Source organism: Trypanosoma grayi, assembly GCF_000691245.1.
Source record: "Trypanosoma grayi strain ANR4 Tgr_128_V1, whole genome shotgun sequence".
Classification (NCBI taxonomy): Eukaryota; Euglenozoa; class Kinetoplastea; order Trypanosomatida; family Trypanosomatidae; genus Trypanosoma; species Trypanosoma grayi.
The window spans coordinates 1-15,914 of NW_008825747.1; the positions used below are offsets into that span (position 1 = coordinate 1).

A 15,914-nucleotide genomic window follows, 5' to 3' on the forward strand; every position below is an offset into this window, starting at 1 on the left:
TCGTACAGCTGTGGCTGAGGAAGCTGATCGTGGTGTGACAAGACCGCGAGAAAAAACAGAAGCAATAGAAGTACCCCCTGTTTCGGATACGTCACAAAGTGTAAAGGATTCAAAGTGTAATAGTGATCTGGCCACGAGGCAACTCTTGCTTAAGGAGGAGAACGACGAGTTGATGTCGCTGAGTGATGTTCCCAGGCCTAGCTCGACGAAGGGTTCACGATTGCGTGCGCCGAGGCCGTCGGTTGGGATGTTCTCTCCATTAGGTGCATCAAGCAGCATGTGGGCTGGGGATGCGAGCAGTGGGCTGCGGTCACACCCGCCGTTGCCGCCGAACCCAAATGCGGATGATGTGACGAGCGGCACACTTTTTGGTCAGCAGGAGTCCACCGCAGGCAACCCTATGCGGCTGTCGCTGACGGTTCTGGGGATGAGTCCGCTTCACGCTGACTCTTCCGTTGTGCGTCCTTTCGTGCGGGTATGGCTGGTTAACGGACTCACAGGAGAGAGCTTACTTCACTCCATGACAGGACGATCATCTTTTGCGTTGACGCACCCTGTTGATCTTCGGTTGCGCCGCACTCGGGCACCGTGGTGGGGTGCAGAGCTCCTCTTAGCTGTTCCATCGCAGAGCATTTGCGACGCGTCGTCCAACGCTGTACTATTGTTAGAGGTGCTGGAAGGGGGTGGAGAGACTATTCAAGGGTTACCGTTTCGGCGCGAGGGTCTATACCCAGTGTGCTGGGGATTCTTGAAACTCCGTGACTCTCATGGACGATTAAATTTTCGGAACCGCCTGCACATTCAAATGTTTCCATTCCCACATCGCACTTCGTGTTTTACAAGGCTTCTGCAGTTGGTACCGTCATTCTTGTTACCATACTCCTCCCTTTACGCTTGGGGTAATGTGGGGTGCCAGACACACATATCCACACCGGAACCGGGGAATTTCCAGTCCAATGCCTCGCCAAAGACAGAAGGAATTGTGCCTATTTCTTCTCTGCCGCCGGAACTGTTCTTTGTATACAGGGACCCGCGTAATCGAAAGGTGCCGTACTCTGCTGGGATGGTTATCTCCCTGAAGAGGGTTCTTGATGTTGATGCCTACCACCCCAAGGAGGCAACTGTACTGCCGTCCGAAGAATATCTGCTGAATCAGATGTTTCTTGGCGATGAACCACGACCCAGACGTTCTATCAGTGCCCCGATGTGGCTTTCCGGAACGCGACAAACTAGATACACATCGCTCAATTTCGCGAATACGGCGGCTCTCGCAAAGTCGTACATCCGCGAGGTGGATGAGCGCGTCGTACCACCGACAAATGTTCTACAGTGGACGCGGCTTCAGGGTAAGATTACATGTGTAGCCTTTTCATACGATGGCACATTTTTGGCTTTTGGAGTGACAAGTGGTTTTGATCATTTAGTGCAGCTGCGTAGTGCCCTAGTGCCGGAAATGCCTGTCGTAGGTGTATTTCGAGGGCATGTTGGACACATTCACCGCGTGGTGTTTCACAAGGACAACGTCTTATTTTTGTCCTGCTCCTCTGACAAAACTGTAAAAGTCTGGCGGCGGGACTGCTCTGGTCCCCTCATGGATACTTATAGTGACTTGCATACGGGCTGCATCTGCACCCTTCCCCATGGCTTCGCTGTGTATGATGCTACTTTCCACCAGGATCACATCATAACATGTGGTTACGATCAACGGTTATTTGTGTGGCGCTTTGACAAGAACGTTGAAGAGACACATACAGAGTTGAATTCAGGGGATACGCCGCTTCAGAATTCTCGAGATCGTCGCAGTACACTTCAGAGTTCTTCCGCAGCGACGATGATTCCACCCTTTTCATTTGGAGTGGAATCTGTTACCGGTGAGCTTGTTCACATGACATCGGGCGATGAGGAGGCCATCATTCACTCCATCTGTGCCTCTGAGCTCAATCGTCTATGGTCGGTGGATGCTCTGGGGAATGTTGTGGTGTGGCGTGCTATGTACGAGTGTATGAAGGACGGCAAACGCGTATGGCAAATGTCAATACGACACCGATTTAAGTGCCCAGGAGCTACAAGGGTGGAATTGTATGGTAGTAGAGCGTTGGTGACGTGCGCGAAGTCGCCTGTTGCCTATGTGTTTGATGCCTCAACAAACCAACTGATGCATGAAATTGCTTTGCACCAGCGGCCGTACATTCCTGCAGTGACGCTTCTTCCAGACGGTGAAGCCATCGTAGCAGGCACCCATGACGGCAAGCTGTTGAGCTGGGAGTGCAGCTCTGGCACGCTCTGCACACCCAAGAGCGGTTACGCAAAGGTACAGGTGAATTTTCCTATTGGCTCAATTGTGTGGTGCAGAGATGAACAGCTCTGTGTGCTCCTCAGCACAGAAGGCAGCGCCGTTACGCACGCCACTGACAGTTCGGCTTCGCGCGCAACAATGGCCGCTGTCATTGGGACGCCAAGGACGGAAGAGAGCGTCATTGTTCGCGGCAACTCCCGTGCACCGGATTACTTCCGTGCCCGCTTTGGTGGCGAGCTCATGGCTCGACGATCAAACCGCAACCCCTCGTGGGGTGAAGTGGCATCTTTCCGCCCCAACGCCGATAGCGGCAAGCCGTCTCGCGCTCCTACTCTTGCCTCACACAATAGTTTTTCTCGAGATAAAAGTACTCGCATGGGTCAGATCATTGCTATGTGGAAGGGCCTTGTGGGACACCATCACCACAAGCACACGGGTGACGCGGAGAATTTGCTGCGTGACCCAACAGCAGTGTACATTCAGGACGACAGGTGATGCTTCACTGCTGAGGTATCTTTACATTCCATACATTGCGCGTTATAGATTAAAACTCTAGCTTCACTCTTGGAAGCAGATTGTGATGTTTCGTTCACTCCTCCTTTCTCTTTTTTTTTTTTCCTTTTTGACAGAGGGCATGAAAACGACTCCTCCATTCTATACCGAGGTGGTTGTGATTGTATCTGTATTCTCCTTTTTTTTTCGTTTTGGGTATGAATTCCTTACGTTTTCTCTCTCTCTCTCTCTGTGTGGGTGTGTGTGCGCGCGGAGTTATTCAGTGTGTGTGTGTGTCTTTTTGCTTCGCTATTATTCTACCTAGTTACACATTACTAGCTTTTACCACATCAAGGAGAGCCATGTCTTTGGCATTTGACGAGTATGGACGCCCATTTTTGCTGGTCAAGGAACAGTCACAGAAGGAACGTGTGACGGGCGTGGAGGCGCAGAAGGCTAACATCCTCGCAGCTATGAGCGTTTCGAACGTCCTGAAGACTAGCCTCGGCCCGCGGGGGATGGACAAGATTCTCGTGACACAGGACAACGATGTTGTTGTTACCAACGACGGCGCAACAATTGTCGATCTCATGGACATTGATAACGAGATAGGCCAGCTGATGGTGGAGCTCAGCAAGTCCCAGGATTCCGAGATTGGTGACGGCACGACAGGTGTCGTTTGCTTCGCTGGCGCTCTCCTGGAACAGGCGGCCGGCCTTCTCGACAAGGGCATCCACAGCTCCCGCATCTCTGAGGGTTTTGAGAAGGCCTGTGAGGTGGCGTGCAGGCGTCTTGAGGAAGTCGCTGAGACAGTGCCGGTCAGCCGAGAGGAGTACAAGTTTCTGCTGGAGACTGCGCGTTCCACGCTGAACTCGAAGGTCGTCAATCGCGATCGTGATCGGCTGGCGAAGATCTGCGTTGATGCGGTGCTGTCGGTGGCGGACATGGAGCGCCGCGACGTGAATCTTGACCTCATCAAAGTGGAAGGAAAGGTTGGCGGCAGCCTTGAGGAGACATGCTTAGTCAACGGCATCGTCATCGACAAGGACTTTTCCCACCCGCAGATGAAGAAGCATCTGAAGAACCCGAAGATTGCCATTCTGACGTGCCCCTTCGAGCCACCGAAGCCAAAGACGAAGCACACCGTGTACATCTCCAGCGCAGAGCACATGACGGATATTCACTCACAGGAGCAGGAGTACTTCCGCAAGCAGGTCCAGCTGTGCAAGGATGCGGGGGCTGAACTCGTCATTTGCCAGTGGGGCTTTGACGATGAGGCGAACTATCTCCTCTTCCGCAATGAGCTCCCCGCCGTGCGCTGGGTCGGCGGTGTAGAGCTGGAGATGATTGCCATCGCCACTGGCGGCCGCATTATTCCTCGCTTCGAGGACATCAGCAAGGAAAAGCTCGGAACTTGCGGTACAGTGCGTGAGGTGGGTTTCGGCACCACGAAAGATCGCATGATCTTCATCGAGGACTGCCCACACAGCAAGGCGGTAACCATCTTCATTCGGGCTGGAAACAAGATGATGATTGAGGAGGCGAAGCGCTCTCTGCATGATGCGGTATGCATGGTACGCAACCTTATCCGCGACAACCGTGTCGTATATGGTGGAGGTTCTGCTGAAATCGCCGCCTCAACGGCTGTGCTGAACCATGCGGACACAGTGTCAACTGTGGACCAGTATGCCATTCGTCGTTTCGCTGACGCACTGGAGTCTATTCCCATCAACTTAGCGCTGAACAGTGGACTCGACCCTATTAAATCTCTCTCGCTCGCTCGTATTGCGCAGGTGGAGGGGAAGAACCCATACGCTGGTGTTGACTGCATGGACTGTGGCACAATCGACATGAAACAGCAGCAGGTGTTTGAAACTCTTCAGGGTAAGTGCTCCCAGCTGCGGCTCGCCACGCAGGTTGTGAAGATGATCCTCAAGGTGGACGACGTCATTGTTACACACCCCGAGGAGGAGCAATAGAGGCAGGGAGAGGCAACGGGCAGGTGAAATGTTTCATGTTAAGGAGTGGTTGGGCAGAGAACCACACTCCCCAACCTGGCTAGAGTGGTCCTTTTTTTTCATTAAAAGAGAGTGAGAGAAGGGGTGAAGATCTCTCTTCACCTCTGAGGAGGTGAATGAAGAGTCTCTTACCCTTTTGTTATTCAGTAACAGAGGAGCGCCGCGGTGAAACGGCGAGAGAACGAAGAGAAAGAACGGTGCATAAACTGATAAGAATGAATCGAAAGAAAAAAAAACAACGGCGAGAGAGATTTGGAAAGAGAGAATGGACGAATGGCGTGCCGACATTAATCATAGGAGAGGGGGTTTCTTTCTTTCTCTTCTTCGCACGCCTTCTGGCGGATTTGTGTTTGGAGTCTTCTTGTGACTTCCTCGTTCCTTTTCCCCACGTTGTTTGTCTACAGTTCCTTGCTGCTGTTCCTTCCTTCACAGAAGCCGGCCTTGGGGAGGTGACTTAATCGTGATCTTTTCCTCTCGGTTCCTTCGAGTAGCATAGCAGTGCAGCTGCTGTATGTACCACCGCGCGGGCAATCAAACATGGACACCACCACCTAACTTCGCCATGGTCGAAGCAGGCATCTACCGTAGCGCCTACCCAACGCTTGCCGCTGTGCCGTACTTAAAGCACATTGGCATCAAGACGGTCGTGTTGCTTTCCATTGAGCTGCTCCCCGGACCCGTTGCGCAGGCTCTCTCCAGCACAAGTCCTACTGTACGGACTGCTGCTAGCACAGATGCTCCTCGCGCTTGGAAAGAAGATGCTCACGCCGCACCACCCATTCGTGTCGTGTACATTGCAGACTTAACAGAATGGATGAATGAATACTCATGGTCGAGAGACGACTTTGCTGTTTCTGATGTGCAACATGCCCTTGACTTTGCCCTGCAAACAGATTTCCAACCTGTCCTTTTCGCCTGCCCGACTGGGGAGATGCAGACAAGTGTTGTTGTGGGCTGCATGCGACGCTATCAAGGTTGGACGGTTGCTGCGGCTCTCGCGGAGTGCCAGCTGTTTGTAAATGTAAGCAAACGTGTTCGCTCTAGTGTTATGAGTTTCATTGAGCGATGGGACCTCGGCGAGCGGCCTGTGCGGGAGACGGACATTGCTAGCCGAAAGCGGGAGCTCCTGTTGCGTGAACGGCAACACGAGCACTACCAGCGGCGGCGTCGCAAAGGCGCTACGCACACAACAACCGATACAGACTCCGAAAATGAGGATGCCATGTCACGTGACTCGGCGGCGAAAGCGGGGCGGAGGGGCATCCCGGAATCGACGTCGGCGCACCGCGAGGACAGTGCAACAGGAAAGCGGTCCGTGCACACGGTAAAGATTAGCGAGGATGGCGTCTCAGGTTCGGCGTCACCGGCGCCAGTGCTGCTGGCTCCGTGGTACATCGCTACCCTCGCCCGGCGTGAGGCTCTCGCGGATGCCATTCGCGCAGCGCGGGCGAAAGTCCGTGGTCCGCGGGACCCTCTGCCGGAACCGCATGTGCGGTACTTTGGTGTGCGGAACCCCCCAGCGCTCGACGAGCGTTCGACGTTCACGAAGGAGTCCGTCGTGGAGGAGGACGACGACTGACCAGGTATGCGATACGTGAGAAGTGCAAGAAGAACATGTGCGCCCCCGTCTACTCTGTGCGGGGCCAGTGCTGCTTCCCTTGTCACCCGTGTTACTGTGTGCGGAATCGGATTTCAGTTTGCCCGCTCTCTGTTTTTTTTTTTTTAGGTCTGCGTGTGTCCACGTGTGACTTCTGATACGACCAAAAAAAAGATTTTTTTTTCCGGGTTTTGGTTTTGTTTTGTTCTTGTCACTTGCCCACCTCTCTCGCATTTACTTGGAATGCGGACAAGTTTTCTTCCTGTATCTTTTTCCAACTAGCAGCCCCACTGCCCGCGGTAACGTCGGGGGAAAGAAGGGTAGAGAATGCGGGTGCGGAGACAAAAGGCCCCGCCCCCTGGGTTTACCCTTGCACTACCACCGCCTGATACTTCAGACGAACTGCACGTACAGGCGGAGCCGAAGAATGAACTTTTTATTAATGTGGACGACAATAGTGTTTCACCGATGGTCACTACAGAAGGACCTCTTTTTCCCGCGCGCTTTTTCCATGTAAACAACACGAATCTCTTCGTCCTGATGGATGGTGTGTCCATGTTTACTGAGGGAAAGGCAGCACACAAGGAGGAGGTACCATCACATCGTCTGGGGGAAAAAGTGGAGGGCACTTCAGCTGCTAAGAGCGTAAAGAAGGCACATCAGACCAATCCGACGACTGTTGTTGATTCTGTGGAGGCGGCTATTCGTGGCATTGAGAATGCTGGTAATGATTGTTTTTCATCGCTCGCGTCGTCGACTGCGGTGTCTCCAACAGCCAAGCGCTCATTTGAGAGCATGAGCTCCCTAGGACCACAAGCTCCATCCAGCTCTCCTGTGGCCTCATCTAGTAGCAACGCAGCTGCTGTGGCTGCAACTGCACCTGTGGGTGGAGGAGGAGGAGGAGGAGGGGTGTATTCAAGGACTGAGACAACGTTGAGTACAGTGGAGAGACACAAGACAGATGTACCAAAGGAATATGCTGTGCTTTTCTCAAACAACAATGACTCACTGACAAAGACTTTGAATGCTAGAGCGGGAAGCGCTTCTACTGCTGTTAGAATTCGTGGTTTTCTACCAAGCAGCGTTACTGCTGGACACATTGTGGTTCCCGCATCGGCCCCCCGAAAGGTTGCGGAGACCTATGCGGCGCCTGTACCTGACGAGCCACCTACTTCTTCTGTTGTATCAACAGTGACGGAGCCGAACCAACACAATACTTCGGAGAAGAATGGTGGACATAAATATGCTTCTTGTGGCGCAAAACAAGTTGGTCGGGTGTTCTCCGCACAGGATGTTGGCCGCACGAATCGTTCCTTGGACTTGGACGCGGTGGTGACACTATGCTTCATTGGAAACGGTTCCCAAGGCACAGTTCACCGCGTCATGCTTGATGAAAAGTTGTATGCCCTTAAGTGCATAGATCTCAAAGAAGTGACACAGGCTACCAACGCCGTTGAACGACAAGGAAGGAAACGGGGCCTTGTGAAGGAACTCAATATGATTCGGCTACAACGTTTGCAGGAACGCCCTGAGCATTTGATGCAAATGTTTAATGCTGCCGCAACAATTGACAATGGGCGACAGCACCTCTATATACTGATGGAGTTGATGAGTTTCAGTGTGGAAGATGCACAACGAATGTTCTCACGTATCCCTGCAAATGAAATGATGAAGGTGACCCAGTCCATATTTCGCAAGCATCTTGCAGGATCGGCTCAGGTACAGAAGCAGACTGAAAATCTATTGAAACAGCAATCTGCTTCCTGTATGCATCTGACAGGGAGGAGTTCGTACAACACACCGGAGGAGTGGGAGACCAACATTGATCGACAGGCTCCTGTCCCCGAGATCATATTGTCGATGCTAGCAGCTGATGTGCTCAAGGGTCTTAAAGAGTTGCATGAGGATTACTCCATTGTGCACTGTGATCTGAAGCCGGCAAATGTGCTCCTTGACTTTAATAAGACGCGCTTCAAACTGGCAGACTTTGGATGCGGGTGCCAAACAGACCCTAAAACTCATCGAGTGCGCCAAACCGGCGTTGACTTGGGCTCAAAGGTGTACAAAGCGCCTGAGCGATTGCGCAGTGAACTATACGGCAAGGAGATGGAGGATGGATTACCAGTTGTGGAATTCACTCCTGCTGCAGATGTGTGGTCCCTTGGTGTCATGCTGCTGGAGCTCAGCAATGGTGTGAACCCATGCTACTCCTTCAAGTCTGATTACTGGAACTACGTGAATAACCTGAAGTTGTCACGTATGGTGAAGCCACTTTCTTGGTCTGCCTCATTTCATGACTTCATTGTACGTTGTCTTATGAGAGAACCCTCGCATCGCTGGTCTGTTAACAAACTACTGCAGCACCCATTTATCCTAAGATATAATGGGGTTCCCCGAGAAAAACTCAAGACATTTATGGAACGCTTAAAGAGTGAATCCGAAACGTTCCAGCGGCGGCGCCAACGTGAGCTTCTTGAGGAACAAGTTTTGCTGAGTACAGGAATGAAAGCCCGTGACTCCTATCAAAACCGGAGCAGGACCTGCTGGAAGGCATTTACGGGCTTTCTTTCTGTGGCCCCACAGTTTCAGGATACTGAAAAGTTCCCTTCTCTGAATTAACGTGGAAGCATCCGCTGATTTCTACTGTATAGAATTTTCCCATCCGGATACAACAACGTTGGTGCTTATGGTAGTTACTACGGATACTTAGCACAATCGGGGAGAACCCCAATCCTTCCCTCCCTTCCTCTCTAAGTTCGTGGCTTTCCACCTTGGACTTTTTCTTACTTACAATTCGCTTTGCACTCTCCCTGTTGGGATTACGTTTATTCAAGGAACCGTAAAGAGTCTTCAAACTGTAACTGAAGTATGACAAGTCGGGATGCGGAAAGACGGACGATGGTAATAGGCACAAGCTCAGCTTTTCGTGCCAAAAACCTACGCCGCCATTTTGGTGATGTGTTCCAGGAGTTTCTGCTGCTTCCGCCTGATATTGATGAAAAAGCTTACCGTGCCAGTGACCCTTACACGTTGACAGAGCTTATTGCACGAGCCAAGGTGCAGGCTGTCCTGGAGAAACTGAAGGACACACAGCCTCCTGTTACACACGGTGTCGTCGTTGCTTTCGATCAGGTAGCAGTGAAAGACGGTGAGATACGTGAGAAACCAGTCTCGGTGCAGGAGAACAAAGCGTTTCTTTCATCATACTCGGGTAGCAGCGTGCGTACGGTTGCCGCTTACGTTGTCTGTGCACTTGACACTGGAAAGATTCTGGTGGAGCACCAGGATACTGAGACTTTTTTCTCCCCGTTCGGCGAGGATGTTGTAGACGCCATCATCGCTCGTGGGGCAAGCATGAATGCTGCTGGTGGGTTTGTGGTGGAGGATGAGGATCTGAGTCGCTATGTGGTGCGTGTTGTGGGGACTTTTGATGGTGTCTGCGGGATGGACCCCGATGTAATGGCGCGATTGTTGAAGCAGATACAGTAGGGTGCGATTATCGCCGTTTTATAATTATCTTCGTTATATTATTGGTATTATAGTGTAATTATTATTGTTTCTTTATTGTTCCACTCACTGCTATTTCTCTTTTATTCCGTGAGATGGATCTCATATCGCGCACACACACTGACACAGTGTTTCATTTTTTTTGTTGTATTTGGTTCTCTGTTTCACTTTGGAAATTGAGTGTCATACCCACCCAACTTGCTGAGGTGTGTGGAGTGACGAGGGCAAGCAAGCGGGAGAGAGATGGAAGGCATTTTGCGTCGTCTTCAGACAGTTGTTGACGTAAGCGAGGATGATGACACTGTAGTGGAAAATGCGGAAGCGGAGCTGTGCGACATGCCAACTGATGTTGGCGAACTTCAGCGTCGTCTGCTTCAGGCGTTGCGACGGGTGAAGATGTCCTCCGAGAAGTGGGATGAGCTCCGCAGCGAGAGCTGCGGGATTGAGGCGGAACTGGCCGCGTTGCGCCAGAAGTTCAAGACTTCGCGGGAGACGTGGCTGCTAGTGCACCAGTTTAACCAGGCTTCAATTGATGCGCTGCTTGAGGAGCGATTCAACGCAGGAAATAATGGGCTTGTGGCGGCAGCAGACTGCGAGGTGGCCACCAGCACTGACAGGAAATACCACAACACCCACGATAGGACATATGTGAGTTCCCTCCAGGAACAGAATCAGACGCTGAAGGAGCTTCTCCAAAGATACAGCGATGAGCGTGACAAATACAAACTTGAGGCGCAAAACTTGCGGAATTCGGCCAATCCTGAAAATAAAACCACTGAGGATGTGGTGAAGGACGCACTCGTGTCAAACGACGAGGAGTTGGCGCAGAGTGAGCGCCGTAATATGGAGATGCAGATTGAACAGCTCGAAGTTGCTCTATCGAGGCAGTCGGAAGCAATGCTAGAAATGACGCTGCAGGACCGCGCGAACAATGACGCGTGGGAAGACAAAAAGAGCACTGCTGATTCACAGTTGCAGCACATTCAGCAGCTGGAACGAGAGTTGGCCGCTTGGCGTAGCAGTGCGGGTGGAACTGCTGCCACATCAATACCGCCACCACCACCACCAGCAGCAGCATCGCCAATTGGCGGGGATTTCACCCCGGAGTATTTTGGGGAGAAATCGGCGACGACTATATGTGAATCCACCTCGCCCCTCATGGCGAAAAAGGGCGACGGGTTGGAAGTGAATGATGCGAACTTTGGTGGGATGCTCAACATCACCGAGGACCTGGCAAAAAAGTTGGAAGAAACAGAAGCTGAGAATAACGCGCGAGAAGAAGCACTGAATGCATTGTATCAGGATCTGCATGAGTTGCGTGAGAGAAACGGAGATCTAGAGCGGCAACTGACAGATGTAGAGGAGCAGCTGCAACACACACGTCAGGAGTTAGTTGTGACGCAGGATCAGTGTCGTACGGAACAGGAGCGGAACGAGCAACTGCATGAATTGCTTCACCAGGCCGAGCAGCAGCGGCAAAAATTGGGAAAGGAGCTTGCAGGCGCCAACGAAGAGCGTAGGAGGCTGCGCTTGATAATGGGGAGCACCGCTTCACCTGCGGAGATGGTGCCTCCTCCCACAGCTGTGGCTATGAAGACCAACGTGGCCGACCACGCCACACTATTAGGCAACAGCGGTGCATATTCAGGCAAGCCGCACTTCATCGCAAGCGCAGGCCGTAAACTGCAGGACTTGAGGAACGCTGCGTGGAGCAGTCCACACTCTGGCGCCTCGATGGAGCACACCACAGCGACGTTCTTCAACCTGGTGCGTGCGATGGGACGACGACGAATTATTCTGGGCGTTTTGGTGGCTGTAGTGGTTATCGTAACGCTGGTGGGTCAAGCCGGCCTCGGGGCGGCCGACACGGAGGTCATTGTGACAAAGATACAGTCTGATCTCATTGCGTGCCAAGCGCAACTGAAGGCTGCGGGGGGCGGACGAAAGACAAATTGAAGGAGTGGAAACGAGTTTCTTGTTGGACCAGGCGGCGCCTGCGGCTGCAGTGTTTTTGTCTGTATGCTTGGTAACTGAGTCATCACTTTTGTTTGCAGTTATGGTGAACGACAGTAGACTGTTCTGTCTTTCATTTTGATTTGTTTTTCCTGGCGACACATACATATTTCACCCATTAAATACCATCTTCAGCCTGCAACGGTGTTCTCCATCATGTCTCTGCCCTTTTTTTTGTGGTTGTTGTTTTTCCTTCTCCTTATTTTAATCTCTGAGGGTTTAGTGGGCGCGGCACCTTGCTCCTTTCCGCTTCTCTCGTCACTTCGGTCACGCGGAGAGTAGTGAAATCAAGGCGCTACACGGCGCACTGATTGCGTCGAGAGGGCAGATAAAGCAGAAGAGAATAACAGTAGGACTAGCAGCAGAAACAACAGCAACAAACGACAATAATAGTTAAAGGCGAATGGTCTTGGTACTTGTTGTTGGCGACCTTCACGTGCCGCAGCGGGCGGCTGCAGTACCCGAAGCCTTCACTCATATGTTCACGCCGGGACGTATCAACATGGTGCTCATCACCGGAAACGTCGGCTGCCGCGAGATGTACGACTACTTCCGCACCATAGCTCCCGACGTTTACTGTGCCAAGGGCGAGTTTGACAGCTGGAGTCATAATAATTTCAAGGAAACACATGTGATTGAGGTGGAGGAGCTTAAGATTGGTCTCATCCATGGTCACCAGATCGTGCCCTGCGGTGACAAGGATTCTCTCGCCATTGTGCAGCGAAAGTTGGATGTGGACGTGCTGGTGTCAGGTGCTACGCACCACTGCAAGACGTTCGAGTTTGACGGTCACCTCTTTATTAATCCGGGATCCATCACCGGTGCCTTCACACCGGTGCAGCCGGACGTTGTGCCCACATTCGTGCTGCTTGACATAAAGGACAAGACAGTCACCTCCTTCTCGTACGCGTACGCACCAGGTGAGGGTGTGGGCGGAGAGGATCTCGCAATCAAGCGGAAGACGTGGACGAAGGAATAGTGACGTGTGAATGGCTGGACTCTGGCTGAGAGGGAGGTGCAACAGCAGCGTCTGTACAAAAAGGCGTCTGAGTGTATGCACCGTATCGTCTTTGTGTCCTTTTCTTCATGTTTTGTTTCGCTCTCGTAATGCAAACCAAACTGGGGCAAGACATCTTTGCTCGGTGGGCGGATTTGCAGAGAGCCGACGAGAAATCTGTGGCTCCATCTAGTTAGCTTTACTTTTTGGTTCAACTACGTGTCCTTTTTCTCCCCTCTCGTTGTGTGCTCTTTTTCTGTCTACGCATCTCCGCGTGTATCTTTAAAGCTGAACCGGCAGCAGCAACCCACAACGGAAGAAGCAGCATCTACATAAAACAAGAAAGGAGAATAGCCAGCGTGACTTCCCGTGAGTAAAACTTTTCTTGCTGCTGCATCATGACAGAAGTGTCGTACAGCTACTCGCGTCTCCGCAGGGAGTTTGGGCGGATGCCGGAGTTCCAAGCCAACGAAGGTGAGATACTCAGCGACATTGCACCAAATCGTGGCTTGAAAAACCACTACACGAAGCTTGACCCTTGCGAAACGGAAATTCAAAACGTGCCGTCGCTCTCCGAGAGTAGCACAAACACCGAGCGAATTAAGCTGCGGCACCACGCTCAGTCACACATTGAAGGCGGTTGGCCACAAGGTGTTGACCCCACAGAGTTTGAGGAGAAAATGAAGTACTGCAAGAAAGTGGAGCGCGAGGAAAGCTACCTGTCGTCGTGCCGTCGCCTCGTTTACCAGTGCACGGATAAGTACATCAAGCAGAATAATGCCATTGACATTTACGGCACATATTTCAGTGAAGGCCCCCCAGTTGAGGATGAATCGCTGGGCCCGCCGGCTGCGAAGATTGTGTCGGTCTTTAAGGATCCCAATACTGAGAAACGCACAGCTGCATCGATCTCGTGGCAGAATGACGGGCGCAGATTCGCTGTGGCGTACTGCCGTCTGCGATTCCAAAGCAACGCCCCGACAATGAACACCAATTCTTATGTATGGGACGTGATGAATCCCAACGCGCCGGTGGAAACATTGGTCACGCCCTCACCGCTGTGCAGCATTGAGCACTACCCGAAGGACCCACACATCATCGCTGGTGGAAGTTGGAACGGAATTGTGCAGTATTGGGACACGCGCCAGCCGACACGCCCCTCCGCTCGCTCCCTTATTGAGGAGAGCCACAAGGACCCCGTCTGGGCGATACGGTGGCTGCAAAGCAAATCCGGCGAGCTGCTCTCGGTATCCACGGATGGCGAAGTGTACATATGGGACTGCCGCATCCCTGACAAGCCGCTTGAGTTGCACAAATTCCCAGAGGACTCTTTGCTGCTCCACCCGAAGAGCAACGAGGGTGGCTCCAAGGGGGTCCTTGGCGGACTCTGTCTGGACTACGACCCTCAGGTTGGTGGTCCGTCAAAGTACATGATCGGGACAGAGCAAGGTACCATTCTCTCATGTAATCGGAAGGGCAAGACACAGGCGGATAAGATCGGCCCCAACACGTTTAATGGCCACCACGGACCTGTGTACTCTGTGCAGCGCAATCCCTTCTTCTCAAAGTACTTTTTGTCTGTTGGTGACTGGACGGCGCGGATGTGGTTTGAGGATTTCAAGTTCACGCCTTTGTTTAGCACCTTCTACCACAAGTCGTATCTCACGAGCGGCTCTTGGCATACGGTGCGGCCCGGTGTGTTCTTTACCACCCGAATGGATGGATGCCTTGATCTGTGGGACTTGATGCTGCGCCAGTCCACCCCTACCCTAAGCGTGCAAGTGTCAGACTATGCCCTTCACACAGCGAAGCCAACTGTGGAGGGAAAACATATTGCCGCAGGTTGCATTGACGGCAGCGTGACGCTCCTGGAGCTCTCGCCCTCGCTCTACACAATGATGCCAGATGAAAAGGGCATTATTGGCCAGCTGTTGGAGAATCAGAGCGTCCGTGACAAGAATCTAGACCGCGCTGGAAAGGAAAAACGTGCAGCTGCAAAACAGCGTGAGCGCCGTAGCACGCACGTGCATGGTGTCACCCAACTGACTGAGGGTCTGGAGGAGTACTTGGAAAAGATGACTGAGGATTACAAGACGGTTGTGGAGGAGGACAAGAGTCGCAATCTTCAGCAGCTCGAAGACTTGGAAGGTAAGCGTCGGAAGCTGCTGGAAGACATTGGGGACGGAATGGAGGTTGACGCTGAGTAAGCCATCCCATTAAATGTTTCCTCTCTTGTCCATATGTAGAGCATCATCTTTACCACCATGTGGTGGGGAGCGTCTCTTGTGTTTTAACAACAACAGCACGAATGAAGAAAACAGGCGATTGATCTGAGGCTTGTGAAGAGCCAAATAGAGGAGAGCTTCAATCGCTTTGCGTGAATGATCGAGCGGCACACGTTACTTCGGTAGTGCTGTTTGCAGGCTATGTATAAGTTCATTTCTGTTATGTACGAGTCTTCTACTGGGCAAAGCTGCAAAGTTTTTTGCTTCCTTAGTGTTGTATCAATTGTTTTTCTTGTTTCTGTCTTCCTCGAAGTTGTGCCCGTGAACGCGTGGCTAATATAAACAGCAGCAGCAGCAGCAACCACCACTGTCTGGTGGTAGCACACACACACAGACAGACAAAGAAGGAGAGGCAAGATTCAACGAGTATGCCCCCCAAGAACAGCCTTCCCAATCTGAACCACTTCATGGAGAAGCGGGTTATGGTGAAGCTGCAGGGAGGCCGCTCCATCTCGGGTGAATTGCGGGGCGTCGACCAATTCATGAGTGTCGTCCTCTTCGACGCCGTTGATGAGAGTCACCACCCGCACAACGGCGGAACTGAGGAGAAGACGGCACTCGGCACCACTGTTATCCGCGGGAGCACCATTGTAGACATTGTGGGGCTGGAGGCGTAGTGGCTGCACCGCAGCGGTTTTGTATATGCGTGTTTGGGAGGGAGAGTATTCTGTGTGTGTGTACGTGAGGCGGCGGTGATAGAGGGGGGGGG

At 52.2% G+C, this 15,914-nt stretch overlaps 9 protein-coding genes across 9 annotated transcripts; all 9 read left to right on the forward strand.

Annotated features, from left to right (window-relative positions):
• Positions 1-172: 172 nt before the first annotated feature.
• DQ04_01281000 (putative jouberin-like) lies at positions 173-2,791 on the forward strand (the record flags this gene model as incomplete). The annotated part of the gene is made up of 1 exon (XM_009310495.1): positions 173-2,791. The coding sequence occupies one exon, from the start codon at positions 173-175 to the stop codon at positions 2,789-2,791; it is 2,619 nt and encodes an 872-aa protein (XP_009308770.1).
• Positions 2,792-3,150: 359 nt separating this feature from the next.
• On the forward strand, positions 3,151-4,767 carry DQ04_01281010 (chaperonin containing T-complex protein; the record flags this gene model as incomplete). The annotated part of the gene is made up of 1 exon (XM_009310496.1): positions 3,151-4,767. One exon carries the CDS (start codon positions 3,151-3,153, stop codon positions 4,765-4,767), a length of 1,617 nt encoding a protein of 538 aa, XP_009308771.1.
• Positions 4,768-5,317: 550 nt separating this feature from the next.
• DQ04_01281020 (hypothetical protein) lies at positions 5,318-6,385 on the forward strand (the record flags this gene model as incomplete). The annotated part of the gene is made up of 1 exon (XM_009310497.1): positions 5,318-6,385. The coding sequence occupies one exon, from the start codon at positions 5,318-5,320 to the stop codon at positions 6,383-6,385; it is 1,068 nt and encodes a 355-aa protein (XP_009308772.1).
• Positions 6,386-6,730: 345 nt separating this feature from the next.
• DQ04_01281030 (putative protein kinase) lies at positions 6,731-9,022 on the forward strand (the record flags this gene model as incomplete). Its single annotated transcript, XM_009310498.1, has 1 exon — positions 6,731-9,022. The coding sequence occupies one exon, from the start codon at positions 6,731-6,733 to the stop codon at positions 9,020-9,022; it is 2,292 nt and encodes a 763-aa protein (XP_009308773.1).
• A 249-nt stretch (positions 9,023-9,271) lies between these two features.
• On the forward strand, positions 9,272-9,892 carry DQ04_01281040 (MAF-like septum formation protein; the record flags this gene model as incomplete). The annotated part of the gene is made up of 1 exon (XM_009310499.1): positions 9,272-9,892. One exon carries the CDS (start codon positions 9,272-9,274, stop codon positions 9,890-9,892), a length of 621 nt encoding a protein of 206 aa, XP_009308774.1.
• A 261-nt stretch (positions 9,893-10,153) lies between these two features.
• Positions 10,154-11,866, forward strand: DQ04_01281050 (hypothetical protein; the record flags this gene model as incomplete). Its single annotated transcript, XM_009310500.1, has 1 exon — positions 10,154-11,866. One exon carries the CDS (start codon positions 10,154-10,156, stop codon positions 11,864-11,866), a length of 1,713 nt encoding a protein of 570 aa, XP_009308775.1.
• A 460-nt stretch (positions 11,867-12,326) lies between these two features.
• On the forward strand, positions 12,327-12,902 carry DQ04_01281060 (vacuolar sorting protein; the record flags this gene model as incomplete). Its single annotated transcript, XM_009310501.1, has 1 exon — positions 12,327-12,902. The coding sequence occupies one exon, from the start codon at positions 12,327-12,329 to the stop codon at positions 12,900-12,902; it is 576 nt and encodes a 191-aa protein (XP_009308776.1).
• A 416-nt stretch (positions 12,903-13,318) lies between these two features.
• DQ04_01281070 (dynein) lies at positions 13,319-15,127 on the forward strand (the record flags this gene model as incomplete). The annotated part of the gene is made up of 1 exon (XM_009310502.1): positions 13,319-15,127. One exon carries the CDS (start codon positions 13,319-13,321, stop codon positions 15,125-15,127), a length of 1,809 nt encoding a protein of 602 aa, XP_009308777.1.
• Positions 15,128-15,573: 446 nt separating this feature from the next.
• Positions 15,574-15,822, forward strand: DQ04_01281080 (small nuclear ribonucleoprotein Sm-G; the record flags this gene model as incomplete). The annotated part of the gene is made up of 1 exon (XM_009310503.1): positions 15,574-15,822. The coding sequence occupies one exon, from the start codon at positions 15,574-15,576 to the stop codon at positions 15,820-15,822; it is 249 nt and encodes an 82-aa protein (XP_009308778.1).
• Positions 15,823-15,914: the final 92 nt, after the last annotated feature.